The sequence below is a fragment of the Caloenas nicobarica genome, chromosome 5 (assembly GCF_036013445.1).
Source record: "Caloenas nicobarica isolate bCalNic1 chromosome 5, bCalNic1.hap1, whole genome shotgun sequence".
In the NCBI taxonomy this organism is placed as follows: domain Eukaryota; kingdom Metazoa; phylum Chordata; class Aves; order Columbiformes; family Columbidae; genus Caloenas; species Caloenas nicobarica.
Genome location: NC_088249.1, coordinates 64342577 through 64369917, shown reverse-complemented (window position 1 = coordinate 64369917; position 27341 = coordinate 64342577). Strand labels below are relative to the sequence as shown.

At 41.2% G+C, this 27341-nt stretch overlaps 1 protein-coding gene across 1 annotated transcript; it reads left to right on the top strand.

Annotated features, from left to right (window-relative positions):
- The first annotated feature begins 493 nt into the window (after positions 1 to 493).
- Positions 494 to 26529, top strand: SLC6A5 (solute carrier family 6 member 5). The gene is made up of 16 exons (XM_065637015.1): positions 494 to 662; positions 924 to 931; positions 1805 to 1943; positions 3214 to 3345; positions 3633 to 3806; positions 4675 to 4816; positions 5224 to 5356; positions 7481 to 7615; positions 9807 to 9910; positions 12011 to 12135; positions 14818 to 14930; positions 15214 to 15345; positions 15859 to 15958; positions 21132 to 21232; positions 23998 to 24165; positions 26374 to 26529. The coding sequence occupies exons 3-16, from the start codon at positions 1874 to 1876 to the stop codon at positions 26527 to 26529; spliced, it is 1785 nt and encodes a 594-aa protein (XP_065493087.1). The 5' UTR covers positions 494 to 662; positions 924 to 931; positions 1805 to 1873.
- Positions 26530 to 27341: the final 812 nt, after the last annotated feature.

The window sequence follows — 27341 nt, the reverse complement described above, 5'->3', positions numbered from 1 at the left end:
AACTCGAATTAGGGGTTGTAATCATATTTTCTCGCACATGCATTTTGTGCACAAGGAAAGAAAAACGTAGAATCTCTGCAGTCCCAACATTTTTTTTCTTTTGGTAAAGTATGTGATGTTGTCATTTTAGGATTACGCCAGTCAAAGGGATATGAGCAGGCAGGTTGTGAACAGTCCTGAAACCGTTGCTCCTGGACCCAGTGAAGGTGCGGGAGTTGTAAGAATCAGCCCCGAAAATGAGCCGCAGAATGCCCCATCGCAAGCCCCTGCCACGATGGTGAAGCTTCCCCGATCGCTCTCTAACGACAACAAAACACTTCCCTCCGAAGAACCTAAACCAAATGGTTTTGAGAGGACCAAAGTCGGGATCTGCAAGCTCAGCAGCACCCCAGTGCAAGCCAACTCCACTCTCCGGAGGGAATCTCTGGAAACCTTTCCGTGCAAACACACCCCTGGGGCAGGGGCCGCCGGGCAAGCTGCCATCCCTCACTGCAAAATTCCCGCTTTGCAAAGCACAGACGGGGACGCTAACCTAACCCTTGGTAAGAGCACATTGGAACAAAACAACGCCAAAGGCGCCTGGGTGACCTTGAGCCAGAGCACCGTGGTACTGGGCACAGATGGCAACACTTCTGTTCTTCCTGGCAGAGTGGAGGGGGTAAGTTGGTTCCTTATAGGGTTTCTTTCCCCCACTTCAGCTCGTGGGAGTGGGAGGCTTTTGCCACTCAGCACCCATTTAGGGCTGAAGCTCTAAAATCAGGACCAAATCAGTCAGGGATAGGGCTGTGCCACGGGGAGGCGGGGGAGAGGAGAGGGAGAGAGGGTCTCAGATAAAGTGCTGTACTGCTGGCGATCGCTAGTCATGTAATATCGGTATAAACGACAATCAATAGTTCCCGGCTGACTCCCATGTGTTCACTGAGCCGTGCCCGTCAGTGTCACCCAGCTCCGGGTACGTGTGTGCGCAAACCCGCTGCGCCTCCCCGCAAGGGGCCGCGTCCTGTCCCCAGCATCAGAGGCGAACGGCTGCCCCGCTTTTCCCCTCCGCAGCCTCGGCTCCAGCCCCTGAGGGCTGAATTCCTTGGAGCCTGTAACCAAAAATAAGGCCAAATCAATCAAACCAGTCCCCCCTCCCAGACCCTGGCCCTGCGCCCCGGGAAGGGTTCTCTCTCCCTGCCCTCCTGCCTTTCCGGGTTTGCGCTGGAAGGAGGGTAGGGGGGCGGGTTTATCCTGTAAAAGCGGGTTTTACTTCGTTTGCGTGTGCCGGGGGAAAGGGCTGGGCCCCCGCGGGCTTTGCTGGGGACCGTACCCGTCCAAGGGCACCAAGAGCTCCTCTCCCCAGAGAAAGCGGTGGGACCTCCCGTGCACCGGGAATGAGGAACCAGGCGAACCCCTCGAGGCCTTGTGTAGATGCCGGCACCGCCGGGAGATGCGCATTGCAGTGGCCGGAGTCTCCGGGAAGTGAACCGGCCAGCCGAGCCCTGCGCGTTTCGCCCCGGGGGGGTCTGGGCGGGCGGGGATTGACACCCCCCCACAGCCCCCCCGGGCTGCAATCGCCCCCTCCCCTCCCTCGGGAGCAGCCTGAGAGAGGGCCAGGGTTTAAAAGCCCCTCTCTGTTTTCTCTGGCAGAAGAAAGCCCGGGCGGGGGCTGCAGGGGAGAGGTTCCCCCTCCCGTATTCCCCCGGTCTCCCTCCGGTGAACCCGGCAGCCACAGCACCGCGATGCTTGTTTGCAAAAGTGGCTGTTTTCCGATCTCTCTTCTTTTTTTTTTTTTTTTTCCCCTCCCTCCTCTCCCCCCTTATAGGAAGACGATGTAGGGGATGAAAATAAAGCCCGAGGGAACTGGTCTAGCAAGCTGGATTTCATCCTCTCCATGGTGGGTTATGCAGTGGGGCTGGGCAATGTCTGGAGGTTCCCGTACCTGGCCTTTAAGAATGGGGGAGGTATGATGGCTTTTTCCTGTCTCTCTACCTGCAGAACCGTGCGTGGCTGGGCCGGTCCCCGCCTTTTTGGCAGGGAGAAACACCAGGGAAACGGGAGCTGGCAACTCCCTCTTGCCTGGCAAAGCCGGGCAGCAAGTCTTAGGCTGAGCTGAGGTCTGGGGGCTCATCCAGACCCTCAGCGATTTAGTGAAGACCCTGGCTGGGTTTTTCTGATGTTCAGCTCTGAAAGTAGGCAAGCTCCGGCAAGATTTCGTTAAAATATAGCGCTTTCTCTAAAAACACCCGCAATTAATTGGTGCTGGTCGGAGAGGGAGGAAAATGAAGAGCCGGGCTGATCCCGGCTGGCGCAGAGTGAGGGCTCCCCCTTCCCCCAGTTTAAACGCAATCAGGTTTGAATCCGCAACCGGTTCGGCATGGGGGAAGTGGAGGGAGGAGGAGACGATACAAAGGAATTTCGATTCGGGAAAGTCACATGAGGACTTTTGAACCCGAGTCGAGCCCTTGTGTTATTTGTTGAAGTTTGGGGAATTTCTTCTAAATCCCCCAATGAGCTGATTGAAAAGTAATCGTTTGAAATAGAGCGAATGCTGCTCAGCAGAACAGAGGAGAAGAAAACTTGGAAGAGGGGTTGTGCCGTTAATAGTTTCTAAGTTGATTTGCGGAGGTTCTCCTAACAGAGGCTCTTGTCTAAACTGACAACCGGTGGGTGTTACTGCTAAAGCCTACTGCAGCTGTAAACCTCTTTCCCCTGCGCAGGGCTATCAGCAGGGAATGTTGGTGCTGTGGACATTGAAAACAGTTCTGTGGAGGCTCTAAGAGCTATTTTATGTGCGAGAACTAGCGATTTAAAACGAAAATCAATCTTTAAAAAAAATGGAGAGGTGTGGGGTTTTTTTTCCTTTTTACGCTTGAGACCTTTTAAGTGCGAGGTGTTAAAATACTAATTTAATAATAATAGTCTCGAGCAAATGCTGGAAATGCAGAAAGCTTCTCCTCCCTGTCGGGGCTGGGGGCACCGGAGATCGATAACAAAGAGAAAAATTTAATAATCGTAGGTCTTGGCTACGTTGTGCCCGGTGTCACGGGCAGAAACGGACCCGTTTCGGCCCGGGGAGAGCCCATTCCCAGCCTACCGCTGCCCCGCGGAGGCTACGCGGGCCTCTCCGCGTTCACCCCGATGCGGTGAAGGGGGAGGTGCGGCCCCTCCGCGGGCGGCCCGCCTGTGCGCCATGATTCAGGTTGTTCTTTTCTCCCCCTCTTCCCCCACAAGGTGCGTTTCTCATCCCCTATTTGATGATGTTGGCTCTAGCTGGGATCCCCATTTTCTTCCTGGAAGTCTCCCTGGGGCAGTTTGCTAGTCAGGGGCCCGTGTCGGTCTGGAAAGCCATCCCCGCCCTGCAAGGTGAGCGGAGCAGGAGCCGGCCCGGTTTTTGGGGAGCATGACCTGCACCCCCCTTCTTGCATGGCTTAAGCACCGCCGCCTCCCTCCGCCCCAGCTCCGCAGCGCGTCCGCAGGCGCGCAGCCGCATGCTACGGGCTCTCCCGCTGGTGTTTCGGCAGCGCCAAGCGCGCAACTTGCGCGGGTGGATGCGCTCAGTGCCTGCGCCACACGAAGCCGTTGCTTTGCTCCCCGCCTCCCCCCCCCGCATTAACCGCTTTATTCTCCTCTCTCCTTCTCTCTTCTCGCAGGCTGCGGCATTGCCATGCTGATCATCTCGGTTCTAATAGCCATATATTACAATATTATTCTGTGCTACACACTTTTCTACCTTTTTGCGTCCTTTGTACCTGTGCTACCTTGGGCGTCCTGTAGCAACCCGTGGAATACGCCGGACTGTAAAGATAAAAACAAACTTTTGTTAGGTAAGTTGGGACAGGCGCTTTTTAATTTTTTTTTTTTTTTTAATTTCCCTCCCTCTTTGTGGCCGTGGTGGGTTCCAGAGCTTTCTCTGGTTCAGCTGCGCCCCTGGGAGATGCCAGCGGAAAATGCGGGTGCCCGTCCCAGCACGGAGGAACCGCCGCTTCCCAAAGCTCTTTGAAGCGATCTGCATCATATGGGCGCTTCCCCTCCTTTTATTTAAATTTTTCCTCCTAGAGGATAAATGGGATATTTCCACTATAATGCTTAAAAAAAGCCCAACTTTTTTTTTTTTTTTTTTTTTTTTTTTTTTTTTTTTTCCCCTCGGTAAAAACTGTGCAGGGGAGAAAGCACAGAACATAATGCTATAGTTAACTCTGATTTTTGTTAAAGACAACTTCTTGGGCTTTAGCGGGGTTTATTTTCACCGAAAGAAAACCGCCAAAAAAACCCCAACAAAACAAGAAAACAGAAATAAAAATTAAAGAACCCCAGACCAAACGAAAACGAAACCACAAATAACCAAAAAATATAAAACGAAACCCACTTTTGCAAACGACCCAAAACATGCAATGACCTGAAAAGTAAACCGAGCAAACCCCCTCCTGGAAGAGCTGCCGGGACCGGGATCCCCTCCCTGCCTGACCCCGGCACCTTAAACATTTGGGATAAAGGAGGAAAACCGTGAAATGTTTTAAGATCCAGTTTTCTCAGACCCTTAGAGCTTCTGTAAGCAAACCGTTCCAGCAATCTAAAACACAGAGCAAAAGTTCAAGTAATGTGTGTGATCTAATGTTTTTCATTGTCATTTTACACCCAACTTGAAAAAAAAAACCCAAACCCTAGCCTTTTTTTTTCTTTTTTAATTCCTAGATTCCTGCATTATTGGTGACCACCCAAAGATCCAAATCAAGAACTCTACTTTCTGTATGAGTGCCTATCCAAACTTGACTATGGTTAACTTCACCAGTGAAGGGAACAAAACGTTTGTCAGTGGAAGTGAAGAATACTTCAAGTAAGATCTGTCGTTGTTTGGAGATCTTATTTTAATCTTTCTCTAAAATCCAATCTAACAGACAAAACTTCACTGTTTGGAAGACTAGAAGCACGATAGTTAAGGACAACAAATGATACCCATTCTTTTTAATGTGTAGGAATGAAGAAAGCTAAATTTCAAACACTGGATTATTTGTGTTCTGTTCCTATGGTGCTCAGCACAGCTGGGGTGTTGGCCCATGCCTGATATTTTTATCTACTACTGCAATGCAGATAAATAAAATAATACATGGTGAGCATCACTGGAACCTTCTAGAGAAACCACTGAGGACACTGGAGCAAAACAAAACACTGACAGCCTGCAGTTGCTGTCATTAATTTTTTTCCTTTTTAAAAAAGTGGTTGTTTTTTTTATTTTATTCTTAGGTACTTTGTATTGAAGATTTCAGCAGGGATTGAATATCCTGGTGAGATCAGATGGCCCTTGGCACTGTCTCTTTTCCTAGCTTGGGTGATTGTATATGCCTCCCTTGCTAAAGGAATCAAGTCATCAGGAAAAGTAAGAAAAATATTTGTGATCATACATTTACCAGAAAACAGTGTGCTGCTTCAAGGGAATCACATTCTTGTTCGAGATGGTGAATTACTGACAATTCTTTTCAGTGAATGGCTAAGTATTAATGAAGTGACCTTTTCCTGTCAATGTTTTCCTGTCTAGTCAAAGCAAAAAAATATATTATTTTGGTTTAGCGTTTGTTCCCTAATCTTCAGTAACTTTAAAATGAGCCTTTTTGCTGTGCTCAGGAGTTAGGTGGCAAAAAGGTCCCTTCAGCAGCTTTCCCTATTCTGTGTGGGTTTCATTAAAGACCTTATGTGTCACTGCAATCATGGAAATTATTATATAAATTAAGGTGTTAAGTAACACGTTTTAAAACCAGAACTGAACTCAAATTGCGCTATGGTGAGTGTGAGCAGTGACAGTGTGTCTCCCCTTTTCCCATATATCTGTGTGTCATCTCTCCAAAACTCCTCCTTGCGGTAACTCGGCTTCTTGCTTTGTTTCTCTGACATCTCGCACGTCATCCTCTCCCTCGCCCTTCAAATCTGCAGTTTCTGCCATGCCTCCTAACGAGCAACCGTGTCAAGAGGAGCACGTTCTATTACTGACATGGAAGTACAGGCATTCGAATTGGCCAGGCAGCCACCTGAGCACAGAAATGCAGATTTTTCTTCAGCAGCAGCAGTGGTTTGGGTGGTGTTCCGTTTTTTTATCTTCTTCTTCTTCTCTTTTTTTTTTTTTTTAAACTTGCAGGAATGCAGTATCTGAGACTTCTCCATCAATGCCATTGCAATTAGCATGCAGGTTAAAGTGTCAGATGACAACATAGCAAAAATCCAGCTTATTTACCCAGAGTGGATTGCAAAGATTAGAAAAAAAGCTGAAGTAAAATAACTAGATATTTCCTGGGATAAAGATAGTGGATATGCAGAAATAGCTGTGAGTTTTCTAGAGCTGGCCACAGGGTTTCTGATTCTGAGCCATCTCTTCACATCCAGAAGCTGACATGATCTGTTGGGAGGTAGCTTGGGAATTAGCAGAAAATCCAGAGACTCAGGGTGCCAGGGGAAATTTGAGATTTTTTTCTTTTTTTTTCCTACCTTAGTGTGAGAGGAAAAACTGTTTCATGAAGGCCAGAGCCAAGAAACAGGTGAATAACTTGGGTTTGTATGTGGCAATAGATATTTCTTTAAGTGAGTCTTAGTGGCCAAGAAAAATGTTGACTCCTTGTTGTCAGGGATCGAAACCCTTTATTTATGCATGGATGAGTTCAGTCTATTCACTGCACAACAATTCATCAGGACAACTTCTTGAAACAGCAAAGAGAAGGTTGGGAAAGCAGTTTGAAAAGTCACTTCAGCTCGGAGGATTCTGGACCCTGTAAGATTCAGAGGTTAATGTGAAAAGGATTTGAAATGCTTTTGGGTATAGTGTACAGCTTCACTGGCCATAATCCAGCCATTTAATTTGACCATAGAGAGAGCTCTGCTCTGTACTGGGTAATTATTAAGACATTAAACAGACAACCTCTGTTGTGTATTTAGACATAATGATGATTAGATCTATCTGGATTGTTCCACTGACTTTTAAATTTATTTATTTATTTATTTTTATTTGGACCATATGTATTTTCATGGTGATATGTAATTATTAAGAGGTACAAACAGTAATAAAAATCTTTAGGCCTAGTGAAATACAGAGAAATATATAAAAAAAATCAGAACTCTAAGTGATACTGAATGGCACTGCCTATTTAGTTTCCATTGAGCTTTGTCAGTTTACTCTGGGCAAGGATCGAATGTGATATTTCCAGTTAGCTCTAAATTCCTATTGTTCCTCTCCAGGCTTTCTTTTCTGCCTTTTCTTCTCCCTGTCTAGAATCCAAAATTTCACCTCTGTTGCTGTTGACATTCTTCCTGTTTCCAGCAGCAAGAAGAGCTGTAAAATTTCAGATTTCCTGGGAAATAGTCATGTTGTCTTTCTAATTTTATCCTCTGGCTATTGTCCTTGAGACTGAGTAATTGCTTTCTTCAGGCAGTAATGTAGCACTTGTGTTTCCCTTCCCCTCTTCTTATACATCCAAATAAGCCCTTTCAATAATCTTTTTTTTTTTTGTCTGTCCAGGTGGTGTACTTCACAGCTACATTCCCATATGTAGTTCTCATCATCCTCCTTATAAGAGGAGTAACTCTGCCCGGAGCTGGAGCTGGGATCTGGTACTTCATCACGCCCAAGTGGGAGAAGCTAATTGATGCTATGGTGGGCTTATTATTGCACTCATAACTCTGCCAGGGCGAATAATTCGTACAGATTTTCTGTGTGCAGAGACAAATATTGTCAACTGTGGAAACTTGTTCTTCGTCTTACGTGGAATGTTGTTGCAATGGATGTTTGTTATTTGTGCACATAACATTTTTAATGCATAGTATTATAGATAAGGTGTGTACTTTATGTTTAGTATTTCACCTGAATCTCTCAGAGCAGGTGCATTTGGAAAATAGGGAATTAGAAAGGAAACGTACATTTTCATACACTGGTGTCTGATGGATGCTGCCTGGACTTGAACAAGCACAGGGAGCTTTCAGTAGGTTGCATAATAAATCCATCTACATTTCTTGAAGAATGCTCAGAATAGGTGTATTTTACTCATTGAGCAAAGAAGATTGTTCTGAATAATGCATCTGAGATGTTAGATTAAACAAAATCAAATTGTACATCCTAATCGAACTCCCCAGTAGCACATACACATACAGAGAATGTCTGGGATCATTATCCCACTTGTGTTTTAAAAACAAGGCTATTTGCTGTGCAGGAGAGAACAGAATTAAGAAACTTGGTACCTGGTTTTGCTCTTTAAACTTTGATTGTGTGAGATGGAGCTTCAGCTCTGCTTTGTCTTGCTCTTGATTTCAACTGATTTCTAAAAAGCCATTTGATGCCAATGAAGCCAATCAAACATGTTCCAAAAATACACACAGATTTGTGTTTGCGTAGACATGAATCCACCCATGGATTGTCTGTTTGATACGTGTCATTCTGAAGTGCCTTGAGGCAGGAGTCAGGAGACTGAATTGAGAGTTACAATTCGGACTCTTTTCTCTAGAAATTTAAGAGGGATTTTTAGCAACACCTCAGGAAGTCTACTGACATTTTTTTTCCTTAAGAATTTTTTTCCTCTATTAATAGAGATGTGATGTCACACTGGTAGATTGATAATTAAAGCTGAAAGCGGTTTGCCGGGTGAATTGTGCAGATCTTCATTTCCTTAGTATCTCTGCAATAATGGGTATTTTGATTCTTTGGTGATGGGAGTATTACATCTTGCAAACAATACAGAAATTAGTTTTGCATTAAATATGAGCATTTTTGGATCCCACATTATGCAATAAAGGAGGCAAGAATTGTTGCCTTTTGCAAAATGGGGCTGTCTGAATACGCTAAGTATCTGTATAACCCTGGGTAAGTGTTGGATAATATTGAGGTGAGTTTCTGGTTTTGATTTTATTTGCAGTTTTAACATGAATTAAGAGCTGTATATTACAGTCAGCTAGATGAAGGACAGACTACTTGCTGGCTGGTAGCTTTTAAAGTCCTGTTTAAGCAATAGCTTCAAACTTGTTAGGATATATATAGGTCCACTGTATATCTATGCAGGGACATGTATCTCCACTTCTGCACTGTGGAACTGAGTGGAAAATCAGACTTTGTAGGAAATCTTGTCTATAGAAATATTAATGCTTCAAACATTTTGCAAGTGATAAGTGAAATCAGCTCTTTTGAAATTCCAGACAATTCGGAAATGTTTTAACTAAATGAATTTTAGGCTTTGAAGAACTTCATTACAGAACAAAAAAAATTTTTTTTTTTTTTTTTTTTTAAGAGACACTTGGTTGAACATGTGTTTTCTTCTGATGGGAGGAAACTGGGCCCTGGTGTCTAAATAGCCCTAACTTATGCTATGCTGTTTGAGGCACACCTAATGACAGAAGTTTACCCTAATTTTAATGTACTCTCACTCATACGTAGCGCATGAAGCAACACTGAGGCTCTTACTTCTATCAAGAAGATAAAGTATTATTTAGGACCACTGGTGGACAAACCATCAGCACCCGATGCAGATTTTTCCTCTTGATTTATATTTTCTTTGCTGAATGTATTTGAACTGATATATATCAAGCAATATAGTTTGAATATTTGTGCCTTCTATATAGAGCAAAGGTTATATTGTTATTTTATATGGGCTCAGCAAGCACAGCACTCCTCATCAAATGGGCACTATGTGTGGCAGGGCAGGATTTTGCTTTTAAACATTTAATTGACATCCGTTACTCTAAAGTTCATTAACCTACTTATATGCTAATCTCCTAACAGTAACATTTAATAGTGGTATTGATCTTTCTAATACTCTTTCCTGAAGCTGGTTATTTCCTCTCCTGTCCATCTTACTTAGGTTTGGAAGGATGCTGCCACTCAGATATTCTTCTCCTTATCTGCAGCATGGGGAGGTCTAATTACTCTCTCTTCTTACAACAAATTCCATAATAATTGCTACAGGTATGTGAGAGTGAAATCCATTTGCCTTATTAAACAAGTGTTGTCCAAACCCAGTTGTCTTTCAACTTGCAGAAATCTGGTTTGAAAACTGTCCTGTTTTTATTTATTTATTTTTAAAAATTTCCTCTTTTTTTAGGGGTGGTGGTTTTTTCAATATATTTGGGGGGAGGTTGTTTGTGTGTGGTTTGTTTTGTTTTGTTTCTTTAATCTTTTTTTTTTTTTTTTGCTTTATGTATTGTATCTTCTCCCCAGTTCCAAATCTGCTAGTCTCAAAATAAGCCCGAGGCTCATTGTAGTCCCCGTTGGCTCTTTACTTTCAGAATCAGCAGTTTGAGATTGCAAGGCAATCTGGGAAGCTGTCAGGAGCTGTGAGCAGTGGTTCATTCCAACCGTGCCACTTGGCAGCTTCTGCTGAAGAGCAGCCCCTGTGCAGAATGGGCTGAGGTTTGCTGTTGGGAGACACGTGCGATTTTAACACCCAGTTTCTACATATACGATTCTAGTCTCTCCTAATTGTTGTTATTTTTTCCACTTCCCCTTACAGTGTTTTTACATGTACAAAGTTATTGCAAGTTGCGAAATTTAAAATCGCTTCTATCTGAAATCGCCAAAAGTTATTTTTGCAAGGAAAAGTCATTGTTCTGGTGGCATGGGATAGTTTTTCATCAAAAAGCGTGCAAGAGGAATGTCTGCAGACAGAAAAAACAAATGCAAGTGGCATTCGTAGAATGCTTCACTGCTGTTTTATTGTCTCTAAAGCCAATCTTGTTTTCACTGGAGCAAAACGTTCCTGATTCCTGCAATAGCAGACGTGCTGATTCAGGACAGGGGCTGTCCCAAGGGCAGCCTTAAAATCTTTGCTGAATTAAGACTTTAAAGCACACAGTCCTTGGGATTTGAACTCCCCTATCCCGTAACCTCTAAGTACTGTATACAAAATACCTTTAAAAATAAAGGTGGATTTGGATTTTAAAAAGGAATTTTAGAAGTGTTTCCCACTAGTATTCAAAAGTAATGTAATATAATTATCCTAAAATATGGATTAAAATGTAACAGTAAGTCCCACCCAGCAATCCTTTGGGTCTAATTTTAAAAAATGCTTGTCCTGGGCTGTTTTTTTATGTTCAGAATATCAGGGCAAAAATGGGAGAAGCATCATGCTATCTTTCTGAACTAATTTAGCAATTTTTTTTGAGTTTGGAAAATGTTAATTAAAATTTTAAATTAAATACATGCTAATGAAGTATAAAAAACTTACAGGTCTGATACTAAATACATGCTTCACCTGTGATAGAGAGGGATATGGGAGACTGAAGCAGAAATAATTAGAAAAGCTTAGTTACTTCTGATCTGGTTAATTTTACAACACATCTTGAGTACTGCAATGAAGGAAGACTATTTTCCCTTTTAATTTTTATATTCATTAGATTATAATATTGCAGACAAAATTGTAGTTTTCAGCTACATATTCTTTTTAAACATCACTAAATGATCTCTAATTGCATTAAATTTACATAAATTCACTTCATAACGCATACCTAAAATACTTTACTTAAATTTTATCCGGGTTTTGGAACAAGATTAGCATGTGATGACTCCAAAAAGAACATTGTCTGTTTTTTTTTCTATAGACCTGAAGAATTAACCTAATCATTCCTGTTAAGAGATGCTCTGTTAGAGATTCCAGAAGTTTTCCAGCTCAGTGAGGTTTTTGACAGCTTTTCAGATTGTGTTTTGTTCTGATCCTGACAAACAAATAGCAGAATGAACAAGCAATTCTAGGAAAAATTAAAAATAAATAAATAAAGCAAGTGACTCGTTTGTTCCTCAGTCGTAGTAGTTAAAGGTGAAGTCTTTTGGACACATGTATCATGAAGAAAATAATAAAAATCCTATCAAGAATGTAATAATTATGGATGGGGATAATGAGGGCTGGTTTCCTGTCAAGTCACATGTATTTTCCCAGTATAGCCCAGTATTCAGGTATGGTTTTCTTCGGATTCCCATAATACCAACACTGGAAAACTACACCAGGGAATCCCATCCCTTCCCTTGCATGTGTTACAACAAGGTGACATGTCTTTTGTGTTTTCTTTTCAGGGACACATTGATAGTCACATGTACCAACAGTGCCACGAGTATATTTGCAGGCTTTGTCATCTTCTCAGTTATTGGCTTCATGGCGAATGAGCTCAAAGTGAATATCGAAGCTGTGGCAGACCAAGGTAGGGTACGCTGCCGTTCCGCTACTTAGACACCTGCTGGCACCTTCAGCTCTGTCATTAATGATAATCTTGATGTTGGAGGTGGAAACCATGCCTTCAAAGTGGAGCGGATTAGTAAACCACTTGTATGTAGGCATTTCTGTATGGCAGAAGGTACACTGGGAAGTCGAGATATTACTTGAAGACCACACTACACTTCTCGAAATTATTTGTAAGGAGTCAGCTTCACTCCAGCACAGCTGCTTGACTCTAGAAAGGGATGGACAGAGGAGGCACGGAGAGACACAGCTGCTGGGGATGGTGGAGGAAACACTTGGTTCAGCTGGTTCATCTCCCTGGAGATGACGGAATATTTAGCACAGGGGGTCACAAGCCCTTTCTGTTGGGTGCTTGTTGGTGGCCTTTGAGTGAGTGGCTGTTCACAGGCTGGAGCTCCCTGTTCCCAGCTGTTTCAGCAGCTGTTCCAGGGGATGTGAAAAGAGCTGTCAGGAGAGAATCTTTCTGCAGGGCTGTCAGTGCGCTTGTAAGAGCACATTTAGGCTGTTTAAAAATAGTCCACAAGGGTGAGACTTCACTGCTCGTCATGGTAGGGGAGACAAAATTTAGTCCCACAGTAGAAGATGACTGTACAGTAGGCACAGAGTGAAGATTAGGGATAATTGCAGACTGAGTTAGCACATTAAATTAACAGAATTAAAAATCAGACTCGGCAAGTGGGGAAAAGAGCGAGCCCTGGTCACCTTTCTTTTTATTCTGAAGTTGTGTTTCTCTTTGTAGTGAGGGAGATAACAGAAAAATGGTGATCTCCCTTCAGGTTTTTAAAATCTTGAATTAAATTGGCAATGCAAATGGGAAGAGATTTTTCTTTTTTTTTTCCTCCTAAAGTATGCATCTGAAATACATAGCATTTTTTTTCATTTAGATTCTTCCTTTCAGGAAAAAAACCCTCATGAACCTGATGAACAAATAAAACACTCTTCATGGAGGGAAAGACTGGATGATCTACTTTTGTTCTGCTCTCACAGTTTAAGAACATGCTGCAGTTGAAATATTTTAGTTATTTAAAATGAAAGTTCAGTATCATTTGACTTTTTTTCATTTCAACACATATAAAACCTTTGGAGTTTTCCTGGCTTTAATAGACAGACTTTTAGAAAGTGTTCATGCCCACCTAAGTCTCTGAAGATGGCGAGGATGGGAACCAGCCTCCCTGGCATGTGATGCCTTGGAGAGTTATGAGGGCCTGAGATGGATAAGTGTGCACTTTCATATTCTGTAATTAAACTTTGCCTAAAAGTGTGATTAATGGGAACTCATTATTCTGAGACTTAATTAAACTTGTACACACAGGAAGCAAGTGCACACAGAGCCCTTATGTCTAATAGTCAAGAATAAATCTTTAATCAAAAGACGAAAGGACATGTTCATGAATATACAGTAGTTCTACGTGCACCTTCCTGTTCCAAAAAGCCATTTTTCTGCAGCACATTTTAAAGGCAGTAACACTGAGTCAGGTATAGTGTTGTGGTGTTTTGATTTTTTTTTTTTTTAAGAATGTTGTTAATTCTCGTTTTTTTCTTTTGTTCAGAAGGAGCTCCATACGCTTCACAAAGTTGCCTGTGGAGATTATTTCACATGCTGCTAAAACTCTGTTTTTCTGCTGTACATGAGACAGCAACAGCTCGCTCTGGAGCAGGAGCAGTTTGGGGAGCTGTAGGAAATGGGATTCAATAATCCGGATTAGAAATGGCCAGGACAAAGTGAATTTGGAGCCCCTTCTTGTGGCGTGGGTCATGGAACCGGCACAACTTGGCTCCCATTTGTATCTCACCTGACAGGAAACATCCCCCAGAGCATTTGAAGTGGATGCTCCTTTAGCTGGGATAAATGGAGGAGAAGTGCCACCTACTGTAGTGCTACTGCCACATTCATCCGGCCTTTTGTCCCAGGCAGATCTAAACATACTTGTTATTTTATATTGTTTATATTTTAATTTTTCTTTACAGCCAATAAAAATTATAGCCCAAGATATCAAACCCACAGAGAAAGGAAAATTCCTGGTTAAGACTTTAAAAGGCCTCATCGCCTTATTTTTTCTGCTGTCCATTATTTCAGAATTTCTTTTTTTTTTTTTCATTCATGGTTATTATTATCTTGTGTCTCGTATCAACTCTGTGCATTCATGATGTTCTCTCCTGTTCGTTTGACTGTGTGCTGATGAGTTGAAGAGGAGTATTTTATTTTACGTTCATCCTTGTTGTACTGAGGGGTGGATGATCGCTGTGTTAATCTAGGGCTGGGTTGCTAATTGGCAGGGACAGTGGTAGGAATTCAATCACAGAGCAGGAAAGAAACAACTGCAGTACATGATCTTTCCTTGTCTTTCATATTTGGATCTACATATTAGTTTACTGGAAAAATACGTATCCTGCAGCTTGGAAAGTAGGAGTGTTTTGAAACTTGCAGCCAAAATAGAAATTAGTCATGTGAGGCTAAATTCTGCAATGGTTAAATCTTTCTGTAAATAGGAGAGACTGCATCTGATATTTTTTTACTTTTATCAAGCAAAGTAATATTGTATTATACTATGAAACATGACTCTTCACGTCTCCCTCTTTTCCATTCAGTCAACAATGTTAATATTATGCAAGATATCACAGCCTTTATTTTTCTCATTTTTAGGTCCCGGAATTGCTTTTGTGGTTTACCCAGAAGCCTTAACCAGGCTTCCCCTCTCTCCGTTCTGGGCTATAATATTCTTTCTGATGCTTCTGACACTTGGATTGGACACTATGGTAAACTGCTTTTGTTTCCCCTTCTTTTCCTTCTGCGTTTCCTAATTATTTGTTTGGAGGACCATGAGATTACCCACTGTTTTCCATGTGGTCAGTGAACCGCTTTACAAACAGAGGAATGAAGTAAGGCCATCGATGCTGAAATCATTTGGGTGAAGCTTTGTTGTTGACATCTGAGCATTTAACACCTTGGATTCAAAATAATCTTATATTCCACAATATTCAGTTGGACTGCTTTGTGCCCAGTGTGCACTGAAATGACTCCTTTTATTTTGTCTTTCAGTTTGCCACTATCGAGACTATAGTGACCTCTGTTTCGGATGAGTTCCCCAAATACTTACGGACACACAAGGCACTGTTCACTCTTGGGTGCTGCATCTCCTTTTTCATCATGGGATTTCCTATGATCACTCAGGTAATAACGTTGTCTTTGAGCATCACTCTCTGTCCCCAGTGCCCCTCTGGTGGCCGTTTTCCTCCTATGCAAGCTGCAAAAGATTAAGCTGAATTCTGCCACAAGCGCAAAGACACCGGGTGAGACCAAAAGCCTTTTTTTTTTTTTTCTCTTTTTTTTTTTTTCAAATGGATGCTCTGAGATATATTTAAAAGACTTAGCTGTCCAATTCTTTCTGAGAATCAGAATTTTAAAGTTAATCCTTAGCCACACGTGCCTAAAGCACTCAAAGGAGTTAGGCATTCATTTCAGAAAAAAAAAAATTGTATGTCATACAGACATTCACACCAGTTTTGGACGCCTTCCCTCCCAAATTAGGTATATACTGATAGTCTGGCAAACTGTAGAGTTAATAATGAAATTCTCATCTATCGTTGATAGTCTTCACTGTATTTTGTCCACTAATTCCTCCAGCATTATAAACTCTGAGATCAGCTATACAACACAAGTAATGGCTGTTTTCTTTTTCTTTAGGGTGGAATGTATATGTTACAGCTTGTGGACACTTATGCAGCTTCTTACTCTCTTGTCATAATTGCCATCTTTGAGCTTGTTGGAGTTTCCTATATATATGGTAAGAAAAAATACTGCTATTGGACAGCCTATGTCAAATTAACATTTTAGCACATGGTAAGGTAGCTGGTAATGTGAAATTCTTAAGGAAAGAAGTAACTTTTTTTCATTTTTTAAATAAAAAGTCTCATAATTCCTTTATTTTCAATGGAAGCATAAAACTGCTTCATTACTATAGAATTCCTTTATTAACATGTATTCAAAAGACTTTCATATGGTCTGATGTCCTTTTCTCACCAATAGCTTAAAACCAATGCTAAGAAATGAGTATAAGAACAGACGGAGCATTTAGTGACACTTCTCCAGGGGCTCTTTCACACTCCAACAGTTTTAGGGTTAGAGACTTCCTGAGCCAGAAGCGGTATCTTTGCATTTAACAACTTTTGAAGGATTTATTTTTCACATACACATCCAGCTTTCCCTTTAGCCCATCTGTCCGTAACAGACTATGCAGCCGCTCAGACTGTTTAATTACGCACAGGAGCAACACCAGTTATATCAATCCATGCTGACGTACATTAAATTAGAAGGAAGATCCTCAGGTAATATAAAGCAGCACAATTACCTTGGTGCTACTGTAGCTACATCAATTCATATCAGCTGGTGATTTGCTCCCAAACTCGTCCAGGGCTTTTAGGAAATTGATTCTTGGAAATGTGTGATCTCAGATGGTTGTGGTGGGAAACGTGAAGAACTCCCTACATAACAGATGATTGATTTATGTCTAAAGTGTGGTGGTGCCACGTAAGACTTGTCTTTAAAGGCAAAGGAAGATCTGAATGTCAGTGTTAAAGACAACAAAGATAAGGCTATTTCTCCTGTTGCTATGGGCAAGAAGGAATTATATATTTTCTGTCAGCTAGACAAAACCAATCCCAAGATGTTTTGTTGAAGGTGCATATTAGGAGCATGATCTTAGGCTCTAGTCCTGTGCACTGGATACTGAGATCTACCTACATTGTGGGGTCCACGCTGTAATATTAATGCATTAAAAAAATTGCAGGTAATTCAAAACATACAGAATTTGTTGCTTTTGCTTGAGAAATGAATGTTATAGACAGGACAGGGAATCAGCCCTTCCTTGTAATTTCATGGAAATACAGAAGTGTATTTTATCTCCACTGACATCCAATCCAGTAAGCAGGCTTGAGTGGTTTGTAAGCTGAGTCAGATGTGAACTAGTGAGGAGATGTTACAGGATACAATGGGAAAAGTGAAAGCACTGAGAGAAAAGTTGATTTAGATTGATCATGGTTTGGTCGATCAAAATGTTTGTTGTTTTTTATGTCCCTGAAATGTAAGTATTTTAATTAGAGTCAGTTTAGAAGTGTACTCTCCATGAGTGAAATTACATTGGTAACTGCTATCAGCTTTACATTCAACCAGTCATCTCAAAGGACCTGAGCGTGATGCTTCGAGATATCTCCTTAAGTTGAGAGATGGATCTTGAGGGTTATTTAGCAGAACTCCTGGTTTGTAAAATAAATGCTGGCAAGTTTTGCCATTGCTCTGTGATTCCTTTTCCATGAAGACACAAGGTTTGCCCATTCCCTTCCCCAGTCACTACCAGGTTTAGCATTTACCTGTTCCTCTGGAAACCCCACCAGGCATGTGTCATCTGAGACATTATATCTGGTTATCATACTGACCAATTTCCCAGCTTACCTAAAGTCAATAGAATTCCATAAGAGATGGTGAGTGGGAATGCTCAAGAAGAGTATAAGAGTCTGATTTTTTTTTTTCCTTCTTCTTCCTCATCTTTTTGCTGGGATCATGCCTGAAAAAAGCTGCGCTAAAGCACTAGATGTGGTCACTCTTCCTTGCCGGCATTATCCACGGTCTGTGCCAAAAAGGTTGTCCCCTTTAAAGCCATTGCGTTCTTTGTTCTGGATGTTTTTAAAGAAGGATGAAGGTAAATAGGGAGGAAATTTCTGGCTCTGTTCCTCCTCTGAACACTGTGTGGCAGAAGCACCACAAACCTGCCTCTGTGGAACAACATCTTATTCAGCTTCTAAGTAAAATTGTTCCTGCTAGTGCCTGCTTTGACCAACAAATTCAGTATCCCTTAAAATACTAGCTTATATGAAAACCATAAAATAATACAGAAATAGTTAGAGCACTGCAAAGGATGGACTTGAATAGAGGAGAACGTTTTTTTGGAGTTACCTATTACTTCAATGTAATCAGACTTGGGAAAGATCTGTCTATTACAAATCATTCTTCCCGTGCTTTCTGTACCAACTGATTGCTAATCATCAGAAGTTAGTAAAACCTTTGACACAAACTACTTCAAAGAGTGTTCCCTGGAATTAACCTTTTGCTAGACTAAAGAGCTTCCAGTCTTTTAGACAAAAAAGGAAAGGGTTACTTTACAATCATCATTTGCTTGACTAATGTATTGTAGCCACTTCTACTGCATTAAAGCGACTTTTCTAAGGAGCATTCATAGCAATACAGCTTGTATATTTGTGATTTGCATGTTGTAAACACAAGTGAAGCTGCTGCTCTTGTTACATTACTACAAGCAGTGCTTAAAATTGGCATAATATATTTTCAAGCCCTGACAATTGCTGTTTTACACTCCACTGACACCTTTCTCCATATACATGTACTCTTCATGGCAAGCAGGTTGGCACAATAGTGGCAGGTGCTTTTATGATGAAATAAATCTGTCTTTAGTTCTCGTTACATGTTCTGCTTGCTGAGCTTGTTGAGATTTTTAAATTGAAAAGGGGCACACTTGGTTACTTCCTTGCAATTGTTTATTTTTTCGGTATAGTCAGTGCTATATAATCCAGCCAAATTCTGCTTTTATTTCACATCCTGGTATAGCTGTTTATTCTCCAGTTGTTTGGATTATGATGCAGGATTAGTAAATAATAGCCTAGAGCTGTGGATATTAATTTAATCATCAGCATAATTCCCACTGTTGCATTTTGTAACATGAGGCTAAATACAAAAATCCTTGTGCTTGACTGAAACGCTGTTGGAAACCGAAAATGTACGACCTTCACTTTGTTCATGCTCCTTCAACATCTGGTTTTTGACGGTCTGTTGTTGGGAAAGTTTGTCATCAGAGGGAGTGGTAACTGCTGCAGTGTGTTTGTAGAAAGTGCTAGTAATTTTGAACATTTTACCTCTAGCAGAATATTGTCTGTCTAGGTTTGCATTCTCCTTTTTAATGAATTTTATACCTGCAGCACCTGTGAATGCATCATACTACTTTAGAGAGCAGACGTTGAGATAAGGAATATCATGTATTGTTTATTTCCTGAAGTTATTCAGCAGGCCTGACTGATCTGAGAAGGAGAACAGATATACTGGATTTAATTGTCATTCTGTTAAGTAAAGCATCCTTTTTTTTTTTTTCCTGTGGAACTTGACGATCCTATTTTCAGTCTTCCACTGGGAAAGGGATGAGTACTGTGTAATCCCTGTGTCTGTTTACATGCATTTGACTCCTGAACTGCTAATATTTAAAAGTGCCTTAGACCGTGAGTATCTACTGATGATTCCAAGAAGGGACTACATTTTTTAATTGGTGGAGTTTCAAACAAATCTGTGCAGGTTTGCATGAAGCTTGCACGAATTTTGGAGGCAGAAGCCCCGATAACTGTCCAGTTCACTTTGCAGCAGCAAGTGTGGTTGGAGTAAAGACATTCAGATGAGCTTTAAACTTCGTGGAAAGACCCTTCAGCCCGTACCTTGTGCTGCTGAAGGGACGACCCCTGTGTGAGCACCTCCCAGGTAGCTCAGTGGAAATGGTGCACTGAACTGTAATAAGGTATTATAAATAAAACACAGGGGTAAATCATTCGGTTGCAGCAAAGATCCGCTTTCAGGTCCATAACACGGTGACCTTGGGGGTTATGGTCGGTCCAGGTGTACAAGGCTCTGCTACAAAATGGAGAAACACACGGTGGGTCAGATGGGCGCTGAAGCACAGTGGTTCCATGGGTCATAAAAATTACATGTATTTTACAGAGAAGAGGGTTTCTGAAGAACAGCATTTGCTGTGGTCACTAGAAAAGAGAAAAAGAGGGAGAGAAATTACTGTTACATGAAAAAAAAAAGTGACATTTGGGTCACCTCAAGTTAGTTTTCTAAGCTTTCATCTACTGCATGTTGTACTTTTCCCCTCCTCTAAACACAGCTCTTGCAATACCATCTTCTTGTTTAATTTCTGGATTTTTCTTCTCTATTTCTTATCATAACTCAGTTTTTTAGCTTTTCTCTGACATGCTATCTGCTTGGACCAGCTTAGTCTGTGCTCACCCTCTGAGCTGGGCCTTTAGGGCTGCCCTAGCACCATTTATCCCTCCTGCTGCACCTAAAGGTGCATCACAAGACACTGAATAATGCTATTTTTTCCCTTTTTAATTCTTGGAACGGTCAAGTGGGTAGATTTATTTCTCCTTGACATCAGAAACTCTTCAAAATTAGGTGGATCAAGCCTGGGGATGATCCCTTCTTATATTCGGCAACTGCATGGCTGGCTAGAAGGGCAATAAGAACATAATGCAGTTTATTTCTTTTGTTCTGAATCTTGCATCTTTTTATCAACTCCAGTAACTTCATAGATGCAATCAATACAATAATCTGAAGAACGAACATGTCAGTCGATCTGTTTGTTCAAACAGTATCAAATATAATTTAAAATAGTTACAGGTGCTCGGTAATAATTCTAAGTATTGCTTAAATATCAGTTGAAAAATGTCAGGCCATTATCAGTTTCGCTAGTAAGTGATACAGTTGTACCCCCATTACATAGTGGGTCTAGAGAAGCTCAGATATTGTCCATGCTGAAACAGGTATACAGATATTAATTAAGTTTATCTTCACAGCAAACTATAACAAGTAGGCACATAATTGCACCTAACCTAAGTATATACTATGTATATACTATTTATGCTTTAACCCAAAACATACTGAACACTTAATCTCTATGTAAAAGCTCAATTTTGCTTTAATCCTTAGGAAGTAAATATTTTGTTAGAATGCTTCCCACCATAACAGACTAATTTTTTACTGTGTGGTTAGATCCTCCATTGAAATTTTCAACCAACAAATCAGTTTGTTTTTCTGATTAGACACAAGGAATGTCACAAGAGCAATGTTGTAAATAGCAGCTGGTTTCTTTCACACCTAATTGCATTTACATTTGCTGTTCACAGGATTGCAAAGATTTTGCGAAGATATAGAAATGATGATTGGATTCCAGCCAAGTAAATTCTGGAGAGTCTGTTGGGCATTTGTGACCCCAACTATTTTAACAGTAAGAACTTTTTTATTATCTTCTCCAAAGACTTTTGTTGTTCTTTCTTCATCGTTCATGATGTTTCTGAGTGGTAGTAATTAGATTTTGGATGCTGATACCTAGACACACATGTGTGCACGTGTGTGCTTGTATGTGTATGTAGCACACAAAACAGATCATAGCTAATGGTATTTTTTGTAGAGATGGATGGTGATCCTCCAAATGCTGCTGTAGTAGCCTGTCCCTGTCTGTCCAAAATGCTCGTATGGCATACTGCAGAATTTTTGATTATTGTATATGTGTGTGTGCAATATATCTGTACATACATATATATACATAGGGAGAGGAAATTATAGGATTCTCCTGTCTGTCCTCAGGCTGAGCTGGGGAAAAAACATTTATAGAGTCATAAACTAATTGAAGAGATGCACTTTGGAAAGTTTTACATGGAAATTTGAATGACAAAGTTTTAGGCGCAAAGATGGAGCTATTTTTAGGAAAGGTCGAAATAGCTATGAGCTCGATAACAAATAGAAATCCCTTCAGTTTCTCTAAAAAAAAGGAAAAGAAGAAAAAGTAAGAGGGGAAAAAAAAAAAAAAAAAGAAAAAAGGAAAAGGCAAAAGAAAAGGACAAAAAAAAAAAAAAAAAAAAAAAGAGGAAAACCGGAACTTTTGTTTCCAGGCCCCGGAGCCGGAGGGGACGCGGCCGCTTCCCCGTCTCACCACCAGCAGGGGGCGCTGCGCGACAGCGGCTGGGCGCTGCTCATTTTGGTGGGCTTTTTCAAAAAAATTATTTTCTTTTAAATTTTTATTTCCACCCCAAACCCCGGCGTAACGCTTCACTTCAAATTCAGGTCTCCATTTAATCTCAAAGATAGAACCTTCTCAATTTTCCCAGCGCTACGCATGGTTTGTGTTTTTTTTTTTTCCGAGTCCAAGAGTCCAAGTATAATAACCGTATCCACATTTAGCGGCTGGCTCTCTAACACAATGTCTCCTTTATATTTTAACCTAAGTACAGATGCAATCTTTAATTGCGTATCATGTTTTGGCACAAGAAGGAAATAATTCTTGCAGCCGTTTCAAAAGCCTTCAGCTTGATAAGTCCGTATAAAACCACCGAGCCTTCTTTCAGCAGGATTTTCTGTTTGAGAGCAGGTACTTCAGTCTGCGAGTCCTCAGGCCTGGGCCACGAGTGCGGCAAGATGATCAGGGGTGTAAAAACTCAGCATTTCACAGCAGTGCTGAATAGTTCTTATGGGTATTCATAGATTTTTAGGTACAAAATAAGAAAAGTTATTCGAATTTCTGAAAAGACACATTTTGAAACTGTAAATATAGTGTCATCTGGGTGGGGTGAAACACCAAAACGGTGACTCTTTAGTCCTTTTCGGTATTTTTAATTCAGGAATGAGATTTTTTTTTTTTTTTGCCTGAAAACTGAAAAGGTTTAGTTTTTGCGGACAGGAATGCATGTGTGAAGGGACAAGGGAGTTTTGGCAGTCTCCGCAAAATCCTGAGTTGCAAGGAAAAGAAACTTCCTACAATGAGAACAATGTCTCCAATGGGCATAATGAAGATATTCCAGCTTCTTGCATAGATTTGCTTTACCAGTTATCTTCACTGAAGAATATTATTGTTGTGCATGAAAAACAGGTAGATCTGTCTTACCTATCCAGTGGTAACTGTTGTTTGATTGTGACAATACATAGGTATAGCTCGTAAATCCGTTTTTTAAAGTTTGAAGACAAAGCCCAGTTTAATCTATAGTATTAGGATAACATCAATAGCAATGTATTTTTTCTCTTCAGGGCCTTGTTAAAAACAAAGACAGGTGCATGTGGGGTTTTTTATATCTTTTTGTCTTCCCATGGCTATGTTCAAGATGCTGCCTTAGACCCATTGTTACGCTTCTGAAGGGAACTGTAAGGCTTTTGTACAAATTGCTCGATTCCTTTACTGATCAGACTCACACTCTTAGTAATCACGACCAGGGAATAGGAAATTATGTTGTCTCTTGAGGAAAGCAAATTTGGAAAGCAAACAAAGTCACTTCAAACTTGCATGTTCTGTTGTTGTTCCCTCCAAATGTAATATTTAGTGAACTTATGGTGCGAAATAAATTGACACTGATCAGTGGTAATGCAATTTTTATGCAATGGAAACAGACAAAGCAAAACCAAGCAATATATTCTTGTCTGTTATTGCTTCTGTAAAGCTAATATTTGATACATTCGGATAGTCCAATATTAGACTTTCAGTTACTCCACATCTCTGGAAATCAAACGGATAATTTTTACACGTGCCTTCACCTAGCTATACTGCTATAAATCTTCTGTGTGCAATTATGGCAAGCACAGGCATTTCCCAAAAGTTACTGCATTATGCACAAATGTAAGCAGATATATTGCTATTCATACAGTAAGTGAAATGGAGTAACTTAGCATAATCACATTAGGTAAAACTGCCAATAGACCATGTAATAAAGCATGTTACTCTAGGGGCAAGATTCTAATTCCAATTATTCTGGCATAAATACAGTGATTTTTGTGGGATTTTGCAAGATTTGCATGAAACTCATTAGATTCAGACTCTGACCTGTTTATTACACCTTGTGGGAGTGCCCTGCCTTAGGTGTATGTACTTTATGTACTTTTATCTGTATTCCATATATACCAACTCTTTCACCATTCTCTGCGTGTGGATACCTACCATTTGTTGCGTAGCAGGCTCGTTTTGCTTATTCAAACATATTTGTTTTTGCTTTCCTTCCTTGTTTCCAGTTTATTCTTTGCTTCAGTTTTTACCAATGGGAACCGATGACTTACGGAGCTTACCACTATCCAGGCTGGTCCATGGTGCTTGGATGGCTGATGCTGGCCTGCTCCGTTATCTGGATCCCAGTTATGTTTGTGATAAAAATGCATCTAGCCCCAGGCAAATTTATTGAGGTAATGCTTCTGTCTTTTTTTTTTTTTTTTTTCTGCTTAAAAATATGGTCACAGGAGACTGTTTTATTTTACATCGATTTTTGTGGTATTGAATGTCTAATAGTGCTAAGATTACTTTCCGGTAAGCTTGTTGTTGTGTTGCAAAGAGATGCTCGGTTGATTTAAAATGCAGACCTGCTGTTCTCCATTCCTCAAAAAAATGCTCCTAAACTGTTAAGTGATTGCTTTTATGAGAACTAGGAGGAGTTACAAATTTCATAAGCCCCGGTGTGGCGTTACTGAGAAAAAGTTGTTCTCCTGGCTCCGTTGGCCTTTTCGCAAAAGCCATGTGTAGGTGTAGGAACCACCAACTGCCGGTGTGAGTCGTGTGGCAGCGAGCCCAGCAGTCAGTGCTGGGAGACGAAAATCAGGAGTCGCCTGTTTGCGAGGTGGTTGGGTACCCGAGTCATCCGGGATGCGCTCCAGGAGGTTGTGCCACTTGGTAAAGTTCAGGAATAAAACATATGAAAAGACCTCGCGCTCTACAGCTCAAACTACTCAATATAATGCTTTGCTGACAATCTTTCCCCTTTCTTCATCTCTCTATTTTTCTTGATTATGCTGGTCCTCTCTGGCACCTGGGCTTAAAAAAATTCCAAGCAGCGCTTTCTTTTTATGCTGCTGTTGTTTATTTTGCAAATCGAATTCCTGCCGGCCACCCTGGCCGTCCCCATCCCGTTGGCTCCTCAGCTCCTCGCAGGGTGCGGTACAGCCATGTCTTTCTCGTGTCAGAATTTCATCCCTTCGTTGCATTCCCCTTGTCATCTGAAGAAGTTCGGTGGTCTTATTTTTGGCCTTTGAGGCTTGTTTAGTTGTGTCCTCTCCTCGCTGCTTGTGCTGCTCCCTCCTCAGGATAAGGAACAGACACTCGCCACCTCTTTTCACAGCCACTTCTGCAGCTCAGCTCTCCTGCAAAACCCATCAGGGCTGTTACGTGCCTCAAAAATGAAAAGGAGAGAAAATGTACTAAAATAGAACAATCTTTTTGTCTCTCAATATGTCACACTACACACGCCCAAGGGAAAAGCCCGTGCTTTTCTGCTTCACGTGGAGCAAAGGAGTTTAATATGAAGTGGTGGGACACGCCAGGGAGAACATCTGAATACATGGTTGGCACGAGGCAACGAGGCCACTTATTTAAAGGGCCGTTCAGCCCTTGTGTGGAGCACGTTAGAGTGTGTAGGTCAGGAGACAACTGCTCCTACTGGAAACGAGCTAATGTGAAATTAGACTGACTTGTTCATCATCTCATGAGTTTCTCACACTGAGACAAATTGTTCTACTTCAAATCTTCTAACTTTTATGCATAGTACTGGCATATGTATTGCTGCAAAAATAGGGTGCACTCCTTACTGTCCCCCTAGTAAGTGCACCCAAAGAAACGCCAAAAAGTTGGGTCTGTTTTGAAGAGGCTTTTGCTGGAGCTATTTCAGCCGTAGCCTCGTATTTCCTGAATACAGAGTCTGTTGCATAAAATTATTATGGTTGATTTGGGAGGTAAGAGTTGCAAACTGGTAATTAAGCAGAGATTAAAATAACTGATATAGAGGTCTGATTCACTTTATTAGGTAATAAACATATAATTGTTCCCTCTTAAGTCATCAGAAATATGTTTTCTTTCCTTTTTATCTGTAAATGCGCCAATCAAATTATATATTTAATAAAGAAATCAGCAGAAAGATTAGGACATGTTTGTTGTTTGCCAGGTTAATGTTCTCCTCTTTCTTTTTTTCCTGCAGATAGAAATGAAACATTTTTTAATCTCAAAATTAAAATCTTTGCTCATTCATAGCAATGTATTTCTTTTTGGTCATTTGTATACCTTTGGGAAATATGCTAAACAGAAATCCAATTATTTTAATGCAGTTACTCACTGCTTAGACCATTGGGCTAAGTAATTGTGCACATGTCCTTCAGTAAGTGAGCCTCACAATCTGTAGCTGTGGTTCTGAGTTCCCCTCATATGGTGCAGGGGAGAATGTATAATTAAAATCTGGGCACTTTATCCTCTATTAATCTTGCAAACTTCGTGCAAAACAAACATTGAGCAGTGGAGCATTGCAGGGCCATCATCAATAATCTCAAATGAGCCTATCTTTGTTTCTTCTGCCTTATAATTCTGCTCCGTAACTTCGAATGAAACTCTCTTTTTCTCTCCCCGCATTGCAGAGACTCAAGTTGGTGTGCTCTCCACAGCCGGACTGGGGTCCGTTTTTGGCCAAGCACCGCGGTGAACGTTACATGAATATGATTGATCCGCTGGGAACCTCTTCCCTGGGACTTAAACTGCCAGTGAAGGATATAGAACTGGGGACACAATGCTAATAATTATTACATGGGTGGTGATAACATTGTCAGCCTTTTCTGATTTTTTTTTTTTTTCCCATTTTGTTTTCCCACTGTTTCTTCTTTTCTTTTTTTGCAGTGCCTGAAAGTGGTTGCTCAGGACAGTAGGACCTCCTGTTGCATGCCATAGGGAAGACCTACCGAGACCACTTCCAGGTGTAGGAGATGCCCATGACGTGTTCTGTACCCGGTGAAATAGCAAAAGCGTATTGCGCAGTGGGCGACATCCCAGGTTTTTTCAGGCCGTGCAGGAATAAACAAAACACAAGGGAAAAATCTTATAAGGAACTTAAGTGTAGAATTTGACCTGTTCCGCACAAGCAGCCTTGTAACAGGTAGCTATGATGGGACGGGGGTTTTGTTACCAGTGTAATCGAAGGGAAGGTCATCCCTCGGAGGGGATGGAAGTGAGCAAAGAAGGGGATCTCCTGCAGTCCTGGTAGAAATCCAGAATAAGGCTCAAGCAGCAAGCAGGGGTCGCTTTGTCTACACTGACAGCAGACCCTGACTCATTGTGTCTGTGCAATTCTTCTATGATTTACACTAACTTTGAGGACTTGTTATCTAAACGAGTGGAGACCCTTTAAACAGCGCACCAGGAAGCAGTATCAGATCAGAACAGAAGCACCGTAATCCATTTGATCTTTTTAAGTAGAAAAATAAAAGCAAAAATTTAAAGAATGGATCCTCTGCGATTTGGACAAAACTGCATTTGAGTCTGGAAGCGGTTTGGAAATGGTGCCAGACTGAGTACGTGTATGGGCATCACTGTTTAAAGTACTGTCATACGT

Bases quoted from the DNA above. Each gene is read 5' to 3' on its own strand.
- SLC6A5 (XM_065637015.1), top strand. From the start codon at position 1,874: ATGGTGGGTTATGCAGTGGGGCTGGGCAATGTCTGGAGGTTCCCGTAC. The intron at 9,911-12,010 runs GTATGTGAGAGT...TTTTCTTTTCAG, and splicing joins TTCCATAATAATTGCTACAG to GGACACATTGATAGTCACAT. The intron at 14,931-15,213 runs GTAAACTGCTTT...TTTGTCTTTCAG, and splicing joins CACTTGGATTGGACACTATG to TTTGCCACTATCGAGACTAT.